General features: G+C 47.1%; 2 protein-coding genes across 8 annotated transcripts in view; one reads left to right on the top strand and one right to left on the bottom strand.

Annotated features, from left to right (window-relative positions):
- The window catches only part of LOC115545484 (protein 4.1), a 41,251-nt gene extending 29,796 nt beyond the window's left edge, over nucleotides 1-11,455 (bottom strand). For 3 of the 6 annotated variants that reach the window (XR_003977104.1, XR_003977105.1, XM_030358719.1), the window contains exon 1: nucleotides 6,645-6,885. The gene's annotated coding sequence lies outside the window, so the exon portion shown is untranslated. Of the gene's footprint in view, nucleotides 1-6,644; nucleotides 6,886-11,238 lie in introns of those variants that run through there. The other 3 variants (XM_030358717.1, XM_030358718.1, XM_030358716.1) reach the window with 3 other exon arrangements.
- Nucleotides 11,456-13,933: 2,478 nt separating this feature from the next.
- Nucleotides 13,934-18,318, top strand: LOC115545516 (potassium channel subfamily K member 5). Of its 2 annotated transcripts, none has more exons than XM_030358784.1 (5): nucleotides 13,934-14,497; nucleotides 15,050-15,161; nucleotides 15,284-15,423; nucleotides 15,543-15,711; nucleotides 16,134-18,318. In XM_030358784.1, exons 1-5 carry the CDS (start codon nucleotides 14,315-14,317, stop codon nucleotides 16,835-16,837), a joined length of 1,308 nt encoding a protein of 435 aa, XP_030214644.1. In that variant the 5' UTR covers nucleotides 13,934-14,314; the 3' UTR covers nucleotides 16,838-18,318. The 2 variants fall into 2 exon arrangements, with proteins under 2 accessions (XP_030214644.1, XP_030214643.1); XM_030358783.1 differs by having other exon boundaries at nucleotides 13,942-14,497; nucleotides 15,284-15,450.
- Nucleotides 18,319-18,396: the final 78 nt, after the last annotated feature.

Here is an 18,396-nt window from a genome sequence, read left to right as displayed (position 1 = left end):
ACGCGCTATATTTGGAACACAACATCCCAAACATGCAGACCTAGGCTACAATCCCGACAAGTAACTTGGTACCCACCCAGCACCGCAGGGCAAACACAAGCTGTACATCACCCCAGCCCTGTAGCTAGTGTGCGTGTTGTCATGTTTTAGTGAGTGTGTAGTTATGTTTGAGCATATGTGCTGGTGTAGGCGACCAAGTGTTTTAGTGTGAGTTTGGGTTTTAATTGTTTAATTGTGATTTTGTGTGTGTGCGCAAGTGTGGTTGGGTGTGTGTGTGTAATTCCGTTTTATTGTGTGTGTGTGTGTGTGTGTGTGTGTGTGTGTGTGTGTGTGTGTGTGTGTGTGTGTGTGTGTGTGTGTGTGTGTGTGTGTGTGTGTGTGTACATGTGTGCATGCATGAGAGCTGATTAATTATTCTCCAAATGCTCATTAAAATATTGGAAGACAATGGAGGTCTTTCTGCTCTGCGGCAGCTTATTAGGACATCTCCTCTTCATCAAACCCAGACAAATACCCTGCCTCCTCTTCATCAGACCCAGACAAATACCCAGTCTCCTCTTCATCAAACCCAGACCAATGCTCTGTCCCTTCTTCATCTAACCCCAAACTCCTCTTCATCAAAATTAACCATTGTGTGTGTACTGCAATGCTTGCGTATTGCATATGTGTGTACTGCATCCATGTGTGTGTATACTGCTTGTGTGTGTGTGTGTGTGTGTGTGTGTGTGTGTGTGTGTGTGTACTGCCCATGTGTGTGCTGCCTGTGTGTGCTGTGAACATACACATGCCGCCCTGCAGCCCAGTGACATAACCCCAGCGCTGCACTCCTAGGCGAACTGTAGACAGCAGTAAAACCACAGATAGCTCAGTGCTGCCCTGCACTCGTGATGCACCTCTGAGTCCAGAGTCGAGCCAGCGGCCGACGGGGCAGGGTGTCTCTGTCTCCAAGACATATGTAGGCTAACTCCAGGCTGGTCTTGGACCGTTTCTTCAAATAGACAGAGGGCGAGGGAGGGAGAAAGGGGGAGGGGGGAGACAGGGGGAGACAGGGGGAGACGGGCTGAGGAGACAGGCAGGCTAATAGGCCAATCATCCAGATGTACAGCCCCCACACTATGCATACTTCTATAGAAATATAGTATAGAGCAGTATTTAATGTAATAGGACAACGGGGTGGGGGGAGAGGGGGGGGGGGACCAAATCCTCTTCAGCACTCCCATTGTTTGTCCTGGGACCAGTAACTGTGTCACTAATCCAGGGTCCCCCTCCCCCCTCTACAACTCTCAACCCCCCACTGGGCTGTGTCCCACCCAGGTCACAACACACACACAACCATCCAATCAGGCACACACACACACACACACACAACCATCCAATCAGGCACACACACACACACACACACACACACACACACACACACACACACACACACACACACACACACACACACACACACACACACACACACACACACACACTCTGTGCATGCATCAGTGGTCGTGGGTCCTCTGGGTATTTTAGCGCTCCGTCATGTGAACGGTGATGTCAGGAGGCAGACGCCTCCCTAATGGAGCAGCTGTGGCCGCTGCCTCCTCCATTTTGAGCGTTCCACCTAACATCTCTCTAACGGCCAGCTGAGCAGGTCCGGCCCGTGACCGATGGGGACGGACACGTCCTCCTCCTCAGATCCGTCAGCCATCATTAAAATAGGCGACACACTTTTGATTAAGGGGGAGATGATGGAGGAGATCGCGAGCCGTACTGTCAAAACGCTGCCATTTGTGTCTGGGAGGGAGCCACTGATTGGCTAAATAATAGATGAGGAGGGCTACTCTCCAGCAGGCCTGAGCTCACAAAGAGAGTTCATCTGGTCCACGGGGGGGGGGAGCTCGGCCTATCCTAGCCCCGGACACACATGCTATCACAGCAGCTGAAACTCACTCACACTACATGTATGGCTGTTGATATATTTCTGAGGCATAGTTTACATTTATTTTTGATGAAATTAAGGCAAAGAAAATTGCCTTCATTTCAAATGATTAAAGGGCAATCATTTATTATATTCAATAGTAGATAGTTTTAAAAAACAAACCAAAAAAGTCAAGTGGGCTACCATATCTACCGGTAGACTACCATATCTCCCGGTAGACTACCATATCTACCGGTAGACTACCATATCTACCGGTAGACTACCATATCTACCGGTAGACTACCATATCTCCCGGTAGACTACCATATCTACCGGTAGACTACCATATCTCCCGGTAGACTACCATATCTACCGGTAGACTACCATAGCTACCGGTAGACTACCATATCTCCCGGTAGACTACCATATCTCCCGGTAGACTACCATATCTCCCGGTAGACTACCATATCTACCGGTAGACTACCATAGCTACCGGTAGACTACCATAGCTACCGGTAGACTACCATATCTACCGGTAGACTACCATAGCTACCGGTAGACTACCATATCTACCAAGACTACCCTACCTACCAGTAGACTACCATATCTACCAAGACTACCCTACCTACCAGTAGACTACCCTACCTACCAGTAGACTACCCTACCTACCAGTAGACTACCCTACCTACCAGTAGACTACCATATCTCCCAGTAGACTACCCTACCTACCAGTAGACTACCCTACCTACCAGTAGACTACCCTACCTACCAGTAGACTACCCTACCTACCAGTAGACTACCCTACCTACCAGTAGACTACTATTACCAGTGTTTTCCATTCATAGATTTAGTGTGGCAGTCTGCCACAATACAAACATTGTGCAACATATTGATTTTCTATATTTTTTACTGTTTAATTGGGTCACATCGTATTTAATTGCAAAGCTGTGCAGGGCATTGATTCGTTCACTACATGGGAATGATCTACCAGCAGACTACCATATCTACCAGTACACTACCATAGCCACCAGTGGGATCTTGTACCCTTTACATAAACATCAAAACATGAATTCAATTGATTCTAAATAAAGCTATGCTTGGCTTAGAACGCAGAGAGAGAGAGAGAGAGAGAGAGAGAGAGAGAGAGAGAGAGAGAGAGAGAGAGAGAGAGAGAGAGAGAGAGAGAGAGAGAGAGAGAGAGAGAGAGAGAGAGAGAGAGAGAGAGAGAGAGAGAGAGATGAAATAAGCTGAGTGGAGATGAGAAGGCTGAATTGAAAAGAGCTTGCAGATGAGGAGGTATAAATAACTCCATATGCTGGGGGGCAGACACTCATTAGCGAGCCTTTCTGACAAGTGCACAGCTATTAATGTTCCCCCCGTGCCACACACATCCATGCAAACACACACAGGCTCAAGCTGCTCTAAGCTACTACCATTGATTTGCATCTGAATTTGAATAGTGTTGTCTTCCTTCCCTGACCAATCAGAAGAGAGGATCCCCCTCGTTGGACCTGCGCAGTCAGAGGAGGAAACGAGGCTTATGGAATTAGAAGAGTTTAGAGGTAATCAGGCCTCAAGTGACCAAGAGAGATTATCTCCCTCTATCTATACTCATCTATGCACCAATATCTCCATCATCTATCCATATGTACTCATATCTCCATCTATAATCTATCCCCATCAATGCCCACATATCTCCATCTATCATCTATCCATATGTACTCATATCTCCATCTATCATCTATCCCGATCAATGCACTCATATCTCCATTTATGTACCCATATATCCGTCTAGCTATCCTCATCTATGCACTCTCCATCTGTGTGTTCACTGTGTTTGTATATCAATGATTTCTAACCAACGCAGTCGATTCGTCGTCTCTTTAGTCCGTTATCATAACGTGGCAGCTGATTGGACATTGTGGTAGACATGAACGATGGTGTTTTCTTGTCCCTACCCTACCTTCGAGGCGCACCTCTCCAGGGCGGGCTGAAGAGGGGTCTGTGTACACTAGGGGACCCCGAGTAGGGCTCCTCCAGCTCCTAGCAGGGCCTGTGCATCGCGAAGCCTCCACCCAGAGACTGCAGACATTTATGGAGCATGGGAGTGTTATTCCTTATTTAGATAGATACTGCATGCTTTTAGCCATTGTATAGTGATTTGTTGTGAGATTATTGACATATTTTGCATTAGGGCAAATGCTTACCATGGCAAAACATAAGTTTCTATCTATTTAGGAGTTACCGGACTACGACAACCCTCCAGCCTTCTCAATATGGCAATGTCTCGCCAAGCGCTATACTGGTAGGACCGTTATGGTAGGCGTGCAGGCCAGGGATGCCTTCGTTTAGAAAGACAGTACTCTTGCTTATGAGCAACACACTGCTGTTTTCATATTAGCCTTCAACAGGAGCTTTGGATTATTTTCTTATTTATATTTCCTACTTTGTCTCCAAAGTGGCAGTGATTGTTTTTCTTTTAGATAAAATCATTAATGAGCAGGTAGGGAACACATCCTCCTCTTGGTAGATGCTTGCAGGTAGTCCGTGGAAACGGGATCTCAAACCCACAACCTTTAGCACGGCGATCCAACACCGTGACCGCTTTAACCTGCCTCCTCATTAGATAATGTCGTGGTTGATTAATTTATGAGTGATTCATATGCATTGGTTTAAAAAGTTACAGATTTGGATGAAGAAGATGTTGGTTCAGATCTAAGCATTTAATGTTGGTGGAAAGAATCAGGCTAATTTGTACCAACAAACAATACTTATTACTAATATGAGCCATTACGAACAACTACTCTACTAATACTAATATTAACCAAGACTAACAACTACTGTACTATTACTAGTACTAGCCATGAGTAACCACTTCTCTACTAATACCAATACTAGCCATCACTAACCACCAGTCTACTATTACAAATACTAGCCCTGACTAACCAGTAACCACTCCTCTACTATGACTAACCACTCCTCTACTACTACTAACCCTAACCCTACTCCACCACTCCCACCCTAAAAGCCTGCCGAGCATATGAGCAGTACAGGACCAATCAGCGTCATTAAGTTAGCAATAAGCCACATAAAGGCTTCTCGCTCTCTCCCGGCGTAAGGCGATCCTCCAGTCCATTGTAACCTAATCAATACGGCAGATGGGCCGTCCCCTGACGCTGCCGCCTAAGGGGCTCAGGGATGGAGGGAGTGCTGCCATTGATTTGAAAGCTATTCCAAATCCATTCCCGGCGTCATCTTAGCCCGGGCGGTGTGCTCGGAGTGCGTTCCCGCCGGGCGCGTCCGGCGAACGGCGTTCACCTGAGAGTGTGTCTGCACGGCCTCTCTAATCTCCTTCCAACCGTACGCTCGTTTAGCAGAGGGTTGGGTGGAGTGGCGCCCGGCTCCACCTTTTACACCGTGGGTGGAGAACAACAAGCGCAGTTTGCGCACCTCCGTCCGCTGGAGGCTGGGGACGGAGCAGTCCCCGCACTAATGAGTCATAACTCCCAAAAGAGGATTACACCATGACCTCACTCTTGCACAGCAGTGCCAAAAACATCCTACACATCACGTGCCCATGTAAAGCCGCGGGCGCGCGCGTGCCAGCGCACCGTCCACGCACGCGCCAGGGAGACTTGAGGACATGGGCAGCCTCCTCCTCCGTGGAAGAGGAGACGGTCACTGGCACATGATGCTGGATCAGTTCAAAACAAGGGCCAGACCCCAGCCGGACGGGACGGTCTTCAATGATAGTCTGTCTCTCTCTCTTCATCCATCTCGGCTCTCTCTTCATCTCTGTATGTCTCTCTATCTCATCTCTTCATCTCTTTGACTCGGTGTCTCTTCATTTCATTCTCATTTCATTCACTTCATTCTCGCTCAATCTCTCTGTTTCTGACTCCATCTCTCTCTCTCTCTCCACTCCTCATCTCTCGGGCTCTCGCTCTCTCTTCATCTCGCTCTTCATCTCGTCTCACACACACACACACACACACACACACACACACACACACACACACACACACACACACACACACACACACACACACACACACACACACACACACACACACAATATATTCCTCTGGAGGTAAACAAGCTCATGTCAGAAACAGAAGGATAAATCAGTGCTCATTGACGGAAATCAGAATTACCTCTAACAATTGTAAACCATGTTAAAACACATTTAATTCACATCTTTGAAATTATATTACAGCTTATAAACAACCAATCATTACCGTGATCAACTTTCTGGGGATGAATGATCTTTTGTGCAGAATGTTCATGGGATGAGATCATATTAATCTATGGATTAACGTTATAGGGGCTGTTGTTTCATCCCGTTTATCTCTCACCAACCACTGCACTTTATAAACTTTGCTTTATCGCATTATTACCAAAACTAGTTTACGTTAACTTTAATTAAATCGTTAATAGCAAACGGCGACTCCAGCTGCTCCGGGTTTATATTAAGTTATTATCTATTGTCGGATTTTTTTTTTATAAAGCCGAACTATTAACTCATTCCAATATTCTTTATAACTTTATATTTGATGAGGGTAACTTTAATAGATAGTAATACTAAGACATGAGGCCAACGTTGGACCTTATGATGACAACGTGCCGGGGGATTTAAACTCTCACACACTGTGGAAATGGCGCCGAATCTAAAACACAACAAACAAACACAACCGGATTGTTTTCCGCATTATTCTACGTATCGAACACCGCTTACCTATTCTACGATTATCATCCACGAAGACTGAATTGTGCGAATTCCCAAAAATCGTGATATTCCGTTGACCGGAGAACAGCTCGAGAGCGACGCACGCTTTGTTGTGCTCGTGGAGCGGCCGACGCTCGTAAAGGGGCGGAGCCTCGGACCGGGGAGTGCGTTCACGCACACACTAATGCAACTTTTGCATCGCAAGCTGACCCACACACAGAGACACACGCATAGAGATACAGAGAGAGAGACACACACACACACACACACACACACACACACACACACACACACACACACACACACACACACACACACACACACACACACACACACACAAAGCTATTACGCAAGTTTAAGTTACAAAGAATACAACTTTTGTTTGTATTAATGTACAGCATGACTATATTATTTTATTATTATTTAATTCCATCATGCACAAATAAATTGCAACTTCCATGATCCCCATCCAACCCCAAACCGTGGTGCATCTCTAAACTCGTTGAACTCACATTAAGCCTTCACGTCTCAGTTAGCCTCTCCATGCTTCATTCAGTCTCCAAAAGACTCCTACATTCAGAAGCATGATGAGGACGCTCCCTTCAGGCTGTGGGTGCTTTTACAAGACTTTGTGTGCATGTGTGTCTATATACATTATAAAGACACACGCACACACGCGCACACACACACACACACACACACACACACACACACACACACACACACACACACACACACACACACACACACACACACACACACACACACACACACACACACACACAAAGACAGTATATGCAAAGACCCCCTAAACAGGCCACTTGGCTCCGCCCATCTGCCTGACCCCATTAGTGCATATAGGCTGGTAGTGGGAGTGTGTGGGGTGGGGGTGGGGCAGGTTTATAACCCCCAACAGTACCGGGTATAGCCAGGGTGGACACCACCGCGGAGCCCTCCCTCAGGTTCCTGTTACAGTGATGGCTCCTGGCATCCTGACAAATCACCATGGTGATTGATTTACTTTCAATTCAAAACACAATGTGACGTCAAAATACGGTCGGGTGCTGAGAGAGCTGCCGTGAACCAGACCCATGTGAGAGAGGAAGCTGGGGAAGAGGTTGACCGACCGGGCACTGCTCTTCCTGTCTGAACTTTGCCCTTCAGTTGGTCTGGATAATCATTGAGCTGTCGTTATCTTCACACCAGCACCGTAGAATGCAGACAGCCTCGTTAGTCTGGACCGCGTCTCCAGTTACAAGGGATCGCTGTTCTGGTGTTAATCATATACTACTACTGCTACTACTACAGCTCCTGATATACTACTACTACAGCTCCTCATATACTACTACTACGACTACTACAGCTCCTCATATACTACTACTACGACTACTACAGCTCCTCATATAGTACTACTACTACTACGACTACTACTACAGCTCATCATATCCTACTACTACTACTTCAGCTCATCATCTACTACAACTACTACTACTACAGCTCATCATATCCTAATACTACTACTACTACAGCTCATCATATACTACTACTATTGGCTGACTCATTAATTCCCTCACCCTCCACCTCAAGCTGGTGTGTGGTGAGCGTTCTGGCGCCGATTGGCTGCCGTGCATCACCCCAGTGGGGGCTACACACTGCTTAGTGAGGTCCCCCCTTCACTGTAACGCGTGTCTAGAAAAGCGCTATATAAATTCAATCCGTTATTACTACTACTACTACGACTACTACAGCTCATCATATACTACAACTACTACTACTACAGCTCATCATATACTACAACTACTACTACTACAGCTCATCATATACTACAACTACTACTACTACAACTCATCATATACTACAACTACTACTACTACAGCTCATCATATACTACTACTACTACTACAGCTCCTCATATACTACTACTACGACTACTACTACAGCTCATCATATACTACTACTACGACTACTACTACAGCTCATCATATACTACTACTACTACAACTCATCATATACTACAACTACTACTACTACAGCTCATCATATACTACTACTACAGCTCATCACTACTACTACAGCTCATCATATACTACCACTACTACGACAGCACCTCATATACTTCTACTATTAAAGCTCATCATATACTACTACTAAAACTATAGCTCACCATATACTACTACTTCTACTACAGCTCACCATATACTACTACTACAGCACCTCATATACTACTACGACTACAGCTCACCATATACTACTACTACAGCACCTCATATACTACTACTACTGCAGCTCATCATATACTACTACTACTACGACTACTACAGCTTGTGTCCTCCCCTCACTGGAGCAGGAACGCAAAGAGGGGGGGGGGGGGGGGGGGGGGGGGGGTGACATGAGGGGTGTTGCCTAGAGACTGTGGCCCCGCCCCGCCCCTGAAGCGGGGAGCACCTGCTGCCAGGAGGACCCCAGGAGGGAGTGGAGGAGAGGAGGAGAGGAGGAGAGGAGAGGAGGAGGAGAGGAGGAGAGGAGGAGGAGGAGGAGGAGGAGGAGGAGGAGGAGGAGGAGGAGGAGAGGAGGAGGAGGAGGAGAGGAGGAGGAGAGGAGGAGGAGGAGAGGAGAGGAGGAGGAGGAGGAGGAGGAGGAGGAGGAGAGGAGGAGGAGGAGAGGAGGAGAGGAGGAGAGGTGCCTCCGTCTCCAGAGATAGGCTGGATACAGAGACTGATACAGCCCACCACACACACACACACACGTGTACACACACACGTGTACACACACAGACGTGTACACACACAGACGTGTACACACACAGGCGTGTACACACACTGTCTCGCACAAACAGAGACATGTAAGTCACACACTGACATGTACACACACTCACACACAGGCATGTACACGGACACACAGACATGTAAACACACACACAGGCGTGTACACGCACGCACACACACACACACACTCACGTAGGGACACAAACACAAAACAGTTCTCTCTCTCGTGCCCACCGAGTTGTTTTTTTCCTTTTGACTCTTCGTCTTCCTCTTAAGGCCACTGGGCCATTATATAATGTTCTGTAGCTCGCCAAACACACACACACTCTCTCTCTCTCTCTCTCTCTCTCCCTCTCTCCCTCTCTCCCTCTCTCCCTCTCCCCCTCTCCCCCTCTCCCCCTCTCTCTCTCTCTCTCTCTCTCTCTCTCTCTCTCTCTCTCTCTCTCTCTCTCTCTCTCTCTCTCTCTCTCTCTCTCTCTCTCTCACACACACACACTCACTCCCTGTGCTGCCCTCCCTTCTCTGTTCTTGTGTAAACAGCATGTGAAGCTTTTGGACGTATTAATAAAAGAAGTCGCTGCTCCTCGCGAGCGCCATTATGCTATGAAGAATTGATGAAGCACAATGTTCTCCACTCCCTGTCTGCCAGAGAGGAGGAAACAGGCTCCCAGCCGCACAAATGATGCTCCTGGATCTCACGTTCACGTTTTACAGCTGCAGGGTCTCATTCTTAACACAAAGCTCTATTTCACTGATCCATGAACAGGTTTTGCAATTAAATGTTGACGGAAAACTTATGTTTCCCCGTTTCCAAAACAATAGATGGTTTATCCACCGTGGAGTTTATCCGTTGTACTCACGGAACATCGTCGATCGCCACCTGGTGGCAGACGATATGAGGACTGAGTAAATATGGTGCCTTCCTTCTATTCTTCCATGACTTCTTCCTCATTATTCTTTTGTTTTAGAGGCCAATGCTAATTTCCATAGCTCTGTATGTTTTCTACTTACTACTAATTACTCTTATAATTATAATTGCCATACACAAAAAAATAATTACGGTAAATTAATATATTTTTCTGCAGTTCTTAGATTTCAAATTATCCTATGGAGCCAATAGCCGGTTCAAATACACGCATTTATATATTTTCAGTATTGGCTTGATCAATAGAAGAACAATTGATCATAAATCAAGGAGAATGTGTCGTAATTGCAGACAGGCTGTTTTCATACTTGGGACCTGCCACATCGTACAGCTACATACAATATATATTATATAGGATATTTATAGGATATACACTCACCACATAGGAGGGGTCAGTCGAGGTGGTTCCCACGGAGAAGGTAGGCAAAGAGACATTAAGGTCAAAGGTTGCAGGTCAACAAAATAGGCTTCCTATTTTGTTAGTACAATTTGTCGAATAGCACCTGAAGTATGAGTAGCCTAATTTGTACACTGAATATTAAAGGCCCTATGATTTTACCGGGGGAGGACTTTACACTGCGTTGTGTACAGTCTGAATGTTTGATGAGGATAGCGGTTCAGTAGTACCTGCAGAGCAGAACCAGTTAAGACCCACAACACCAGTATGACTTCAGTTTACTATTATTATGGAAGAGGATGAAACCAAACTGGGTCGGGTGCAATATAAAATAGCATTACGTTTATTTTGTAACATCATGAGGGGAAATGGTTGTCATGTACCTCGGCAGGTGACTTCATCATCAGGCTACGATTCGATTTATTTGGGGGGAACTATTTTAATTGGGAGTTCACTTCAGAATCATTATTTAGGCTAGAGAGAGAGAGCTCTACTTCGTCGTTAACTTAGACATACCTTTAGCCAGACTATTGTTGCACCTGCGATCACGAATCGTCTCTATAAACAAATAAATATAATATATACTATAACATCACAACAAGGAATGTACGGGTGTGTGCACTCGTCCGCTCACTGTTCCCTCCGATGCGAAGTCCATCGTTCGGTGTTTCCGTTCAGTGGTTTTATTGTGAACTATCGAGCCCGATGCAGACCACCGACCTGCACGTTTCCACCGAGGGGACGGTGACGCACTTTGTAATCCGTTGCGGTGGGTGGGTATAGTTAGGGAGGTGCTGCAGCGCCATCGTGTGGCGGTGGGTGGGGATGTCTAAGGGATGTGCTGCAGCACCACCGTGTGGTCAGGTACATCGACCGGGATAACCGCGGTGCACAAACCTCAACCTTCTTCTAACCCCGTACAACACGGCATCTGGAGCACTTTATATCCCAATGAGTTAATCTGGCTCACATACGACCAACAGAATTGGGTGTTTGGGTAGATTGGATGTATTTGTTACACTTAACGTAATACACTTTAGTTGTATTGTTTTCTTGTCTCTTTATGTGTCATATGAAACAAGGCCGAACTGTGAGTTGCTGGTTCCACCAATAAGAAGCCCTCTCTCCATTATCGTGGTGTCCAGCCAGGATCCACCCATGGGCCGACTAACCTCAGACCGAGATAAGAGCAACCGCTTCACTTGACATGTTGAAGGCCATTCAGAGACTGTCTTCGGTCCTGTGGTAGTAGCACCAAGCCTAACTTAGAACAAAACACCAAGCCTAACTTATAATAATTGTGAATCTTGTCCAGCGGGCCTCTCTTATATTGTAGAACAGCCAGGCAGGTTTGCGTTTCTGTGTTGCCACACTGCGGTGGGAACAGTAATTTGACTCGTTGCCATGGATATCAGTTGTCCTACAGTGATTAAGAAGTGAGTTGATCAAGGATTGCCAACTCAAACGTTTGTGTACGCTGCCAGGATTGTGGTCACATGGTAGCCTGTCACCGGGCAGAGGCACTTTATTAGACCCCCCCCATAAGCGGTACCAGCCCCCCTTTACCCCCCCTCCCCCCTCTGGGACACGTTAGGGAGGGGCCCCTTAAGAGTGGGGTACGGTGCGGCCCCAAGTGGGGTGTGTAAAGAAGGAGTAAAGAACGATGTCAACCATGTAGACTTCTTTGTTGATGGAATCAGCAAATGCTACAAAACACATTCCCCACTCTAGGAAATAAAGTTGAAAAACAAAGTCTCCATAGCTTAGACTTAACGAGGCGGAGAAAACACGGAACGGAGACAGAACCAGGATCTGGATAGAATCCGTCCGACTCTCACACGGAGACAGGACAGGTGGAGCAGACGCATTTCCATCTTGAGTCTGGGGGCGCACTCACACTAGGCAAGTTTGCCTGTTCCGTGCTGCAGGAAGATTCAGCCCGATTCCCCCCCTCCCCACTCCCACACACAGCTGCAGGAGGGGGGGGGGGGGTGTGAGCGGCTGCTTGGAGCAGCCTCACCTGGCCGAGTCTGACTGGACTCTGGGGGCGGGCGTGGCACCACACCTGTTTGGCAGTGAGTAATCAGCGTGCTCGGGTTAAACCAGCCGTCTCCACACACAATGTGGGGGGTGGGGGGGGAATAAACCGGATATTCAACACCACCACCCTGCGTCCTTTGTCTGACGGAGCTCAAAAGAAGTCAGCCACCTAGCTGGACAACTGATCGGAATGTGGATGATTCTACATTTTAAAAGCTCAACCGTAGTCAGTCCAAACCGACTAAATGGCAATGATTGTAATGACACACGTCGTGTGGTTGTGTCTCATCCTAGCACTCTCATTCGTACCCTACTATTCTCACTCTCACCCTAGCACTCTCATCCTCTCACTCTAACCCTAGCGCTGTCACTCATCTTTGCCCTCTCACTCAAAACCCAACCATTCTTATTATCCTAGCACTCACTCTCATTTCATCAGCCTCACTCTAACCCTAGCACTCTCGTCTTAGCACTCTCACTCTCACTCTCAGCAGTCTCACTCTCCTCCTAGCCCCCTCAGTCTCATCGTACCAGCCTCACTCTCATCCTAGCACTCTCGTCTTAGCACTCTCACTCTCCTCCTAGCAGTCTCACTCTCCTCCTAGCCCCCTCAGTCTCATCGTACCAGCCTCACTCTCATCCTAGCACTCTCTTCTTCAGCACAGGGCCCACCTGCCAATCCAGTGGTTCCCAACCTCTGGATTGGGGCCTGCTTAGGGTCCCCTGATAAGCATAGGGTCACAGGAAATTGCTGACGTAATATTTGATTATCCATTTTAGCAAACACAGACGTCCTTTATATAAAAACGGACGGCCAAATGATTCATAGCCGAGGGCAAACTACAGCTTATCACAGCCATAAGGTCACCAGGACGTTGATATCACCAGCAGGTGTTGATTGGGTAAATATTATTTGTGTGGAAGCAGATAAAGGTGGGATGGAGGTCATTTTCAGCATTAAGAGGCTTGGAACCAGTGAACGGGAGTTCAACAAGTGAACTGCTTAATAAAGAGCAGTTCACGTAAAGCCTTTTCAAGTGTGTCTAATACAGTAATAAATGTATGAAAATATATAAGAAAACGAGAGATAATGAAGACGATAATATAATAATTTAATTAATGAAAATATGATTCAATAATATGGAGAAAAATGTACTTATGAGACAAGACAAATACATTCAGCAACTAGAACACCGGACCAACAGATTAATAACGCGATATTTAATGAATCTCCCCGGGGCTTTCTGCACTAGCCTACCTGTCCATTAGGACTCTGAGCTCGTGGAGCATTCCGCCCTAAACTACCTGGAGCCTCACCCGCTAAAACACAACACGGGAAGTGGTTGCAATTAAAAGTCAGCTGTCCTGGTGTGATTCTCATCAGTTTTGATGAACCTAAACTTCCTCAGTTCTCACACAGCTGGAGCCCGGACCTCAGCCCTCCACCCTCAACACGCTGCTGGTGTCGAGCGGGTCCGGACCAGGAAGAGAAGGAGGCGCTCCCGTCTACATGACGGGTTAGGATGTTTAGAATGTGAGGGAATGCGTTAACATGGCCGAAAAGGGGCCACTTTTAACTTCGTGTATCATTTTCTATTTATCGATTGGCGCTGCGGTTTTCCAGATACTGGAGGAGTCCAACTGGCAGCTGGCCAAGGACAGGTATGTGGAGGAGAAGGAGTTGATATTGAAGAAGTACTCCCTAACCAAGCAGGACCTCGAATACATACTGGAGGTAAGGATACGACGACCATTAATGCCGTTAAGCCTGGGCTACTTAATACTTATTTAATAATATAATAATACATATTTACTGACAAACATTGCTTTAGAAATATTTTCCCATTCCGACGTTAATGACAACGTGAGACGTCATGGGCGAAGTCTTTATGACAAACATTAAGATGTAGCCTACTCTTCATGCTTCAATATCCTTATACACCCATATGTGTATACGTATAAATTGATCTGGATTGCTGAAACACCTGAACTTTCGATCAGTAGATCGACTTATTTCTCCTGTATCCAAACCAATGAAGTTCAACCATTGTGCCTACTGAATGTAACGTTTATCATTGTTCCCCGTTTCTGGTGGAGATTCCTGACAACAGCACAGAGTTACAGTTGCAATACTTCTGCCTTCATTCAATCAGGTGCATATGTGTGCCACTTCCTCCCGCACACCTTGTGTGGGTCTCACGCCTACTGACCCTGAATGTGGTTCTCAGGGCGATAATAACATAATAATAGAACATAATAATCATACTAATGAAGTGTACTTTCTCAGGTGGTGTCAGAGGCTGCTGGACAAGGGGTCACCATAACCGGGGATCGGTACCGTAACTCCTGGGACTGGCCCAACTCTGTGGTCTTTGCTGCCTCTATTGTGACCACCATAGGTGCGGAAGCCTGACATTACCGGCTCATTCCTGTTTGAATCCAGCTGTTAAAAAAAATCGAAATCGTCCATCCATGCTCACGATGCAGTGTTATGATCCAGTCGTTCACGTTTTCTCTCTAGGCTATGGCAACGTGGCTCCAAAGACGGCGGGAGGCCGGGTGTTCTGCATCCTCTACGGCCTGTGTGGGATCCCGCTCTGCCTCGTCTGGATCAGTGACCTGGGCTCTTTCTTCGGAGACCGGGCCAAGCGTCTCTCCCAGGTCCTGATCCGAAAGGGCCTCTCCGTGGTGAGAGACCCGCCCATGGCTGCAGGTTGAGTCACGTTCCCTCCCGACACACGCCTTGACTAAACGTTCCTTCGGTCTTTTTGTTGTGTCAGAAAAAGGTGCAGTTGATTTGCACGGCCCTGTTCCTGCTGTGGGGGCTGGTGATGCACCTGGTGATGCCGCCGTTTGTCTTCATGTCTCTGGAGGGTTGGAGCTACCTGGAGGGCTTCTACTTCTCCTTCATCACCCTCACCACCGTGGGCTTCGGGGACTATGTGGCAGGTAAAGTGCAGACCTGTAAATGACCTGGTGCTTAATGTACACCATCTGCCACTTAATGGACGCAGTTATTGTATGGCGTACATCTTTGCACTTCGAAATATAACTAAGCATTGTGTAACATGTTATCCTCGCTATCTCTGTTGCATACGGGGAATGGGTTAACCTAGGCCAAGCGATTTTTAGTGCTTGGTCTTTGGTTCTATGAACATCCTCACTGCACCGACAGCGAATATATCGTTGTTTCTCCTTCTTCTGACAGAAGTACTTGTTGTAAGTCGCTTTGGATAAATGAGTCTGCTAATTGCCCTAAATGTAAAAATGTAAATGTTATGCTCATCAAAATCCGGTGGAATACAGAATATCACCGCCGGGAAGTCATGAGCATCATCAGTGATGGTGTGGTGTTCTAACCCTCCTCTCAGGGGTGAACCCCAACATCGACTACCCCCGGCTGTACCGGGTGTGTGCGGAGATCTGGGTGTACATGGGGCTGGCCTGGCTGTCCCTGTTCTTCAGCTGGAACGTCCACATGGTGGTGAAGGCTCACAAGGTCCTGAAGAAGAGGCGGCACCGGCACAAGACGCACCTGGACGAGGAGGCCTACCCGCCGGAGCACGACCTGGAGCTGCGGACCCCCCGGCCCACCGTGGTGGACATCTTCAAGTTCCTGGAGGAGGGCGAGGACGACGACTACAGCACGGTCATCAAGAAGATCGGGGAGGAGGGCCGCGTGCATCTGTACCACCGGGGGTTGAGCCGCTCCAAGAGCTGCAACGACCTCCTCCAGAACATGGAGACGCTGGAGGGCTCCCCGAAGAGGAGGCGGAGGCTGAGCGTCAGCGAGGTGGTCATCGACCCGGCCGGACGGGAGGACGCCGCCGCCTCCGCCTCGCAGGGGGGCGGGGCCGAGTCGGAGCCCCTCCTGGACCCCCGCCCAGCGGGGGGAGGGGCTGCAGACGACCCGGACGAGTGGATCTTTGAGGCGTGCCCCGAGGAACCCGGTTCTCCTCCTGCTCCCGACGCCCCCCAGGAGGCGGTCCCGCGGCCCGCGGGGGGGGAGACGCGGTTCACCATTTCGGTCGTGGAAGAAGGGTCGTCGGGACGGGACGCGGACGACATGGGGTGAAGGACGTCCCGGACGCCTCGAGGACTAAAAGTAGTAACGTGTTCGATTTGGCCGACTCTAATTAGTCTTCTACAAAATAGGGGGCAGCCTATTACCATGGTAACAGGTCGTGGTACCATGGCCAACACTATTGGGAGAAACAATGATATGAAGAGGCCCTCCCAAAGGTCTTTGATCTCTTCTCCTCCCGCTCCCCCCGAACGCATCACCATTGAATATAGCGTAAGGCTAACTGTTTACAGTTAATACGTGCTATGGTGTCATCAAGTGGATCTCCTTCAATTGATCTTACTTTTACATGATTTGCAAAAGGTTATATTATACACCGTCTGTGCAGCAGTACTTCTTCAACATGTTGGACTGAGGGCAGACTGGACAGTGCTGTGACAGTGACCTCTTGTGGTACAAAATGGTATGACATAACGGTGCCGGCTGGCGCTATATGGGTTAGCTGCTAACTTAATTGAAGATCCACACTCAGACGTCAACGTTTTGACGAAACTCCACAACGCTTCTTGTTCTTTTGATAATTGTAGTTCATTTTTTAATGTTTAAATTTATCCCACATGACTGTTTAAAGATAGGGTAGGCAATATTGATTAACCAGCCAGAGTAACCAGGTTTTGAAAGTATCCAACGGCAAGTAGGCCTATTTCATTCGGGCCGAATGAAGTGATTGGGCTATTACAGGTCTGTTCCAGCGACAGGCATCAGAATTCATCATCTGATTTGATTGCTTGAGGGATGTCACGTAAATTTCAACCAAAATAAGCTCCTCAATAAATAACCTACCATAGCGTTTAGTTAGGCCTACAGTGCGGACCAGGAACGAGTTTCGATCTCAAACGGTATGATGCATGAGAACCGTGGTATGAATTATAAAACTCAACCGTAAAGATGCTGCCATTCTTAAAAAATATATAAAGTTCTCTAACAAAGTTCAAAGGTTCATTTACTTCTGAAGCATCAATGTGTTTTAACTGTTGAGTGTGGTACTTTTTTCAAAAAATAGAATCCAGTTTACTATTGTTTGATGCTGCCTGTAACAAGAGGAAAGGATAGTAGGCCTAGACGCTTTCAACACCCTAGTGAAAGTTCCTAATGATGAAATGTGTTCGGAACATGATCTCATGATCACGTTACTTTAACAGTGAGGCACAACCACAAATCCTTATACATTGCACCATTGTTTTGCAAAACTTGTTTCAATCTGCGAAAAATGAATGAAACTCACAGGGAAATGGGAGAATCATATTTCCGGAAATGACTTCAAGAAATACTATTGACTTCTAGAAATGTTGTGCAAAAACACTGAATGATTTCAAAATATTTAATATCAGTTGATGTTGTCCATGTACTTATGTATTAAAAAGTTAAAAAGCAAAAAAAACATGTGCCTTCCTCAAGTCCAACCTTTACCACTCAGAAATGAAACGGAAATAAGATTCACAACGTGGCTACATCATGTGTAATTGAAGAACCATAAAACACTCGTTTGTGGTTCAAGTGTATTCCAACAGTTCTACATGCACACTATGTTGTCAATGCAAAGCCCTTGT

Source organism: Gadus morhua, chromosome 6 (genome assembly GCF_902167405.1).
Source record: "Gadus morhua chromosome 6, gadMor3.0, whole genome shotgun sequence".
NCBI lineage: Eukaryota > Metazoa > Chordata > Actinopteri > Gadiformes > Gadidae > Gadus > Gadus morhua.
Note: the sequence above shows the minus strand (reverse complement) of the source record. Positions and strands in the feature narration are given on the sequence as shown.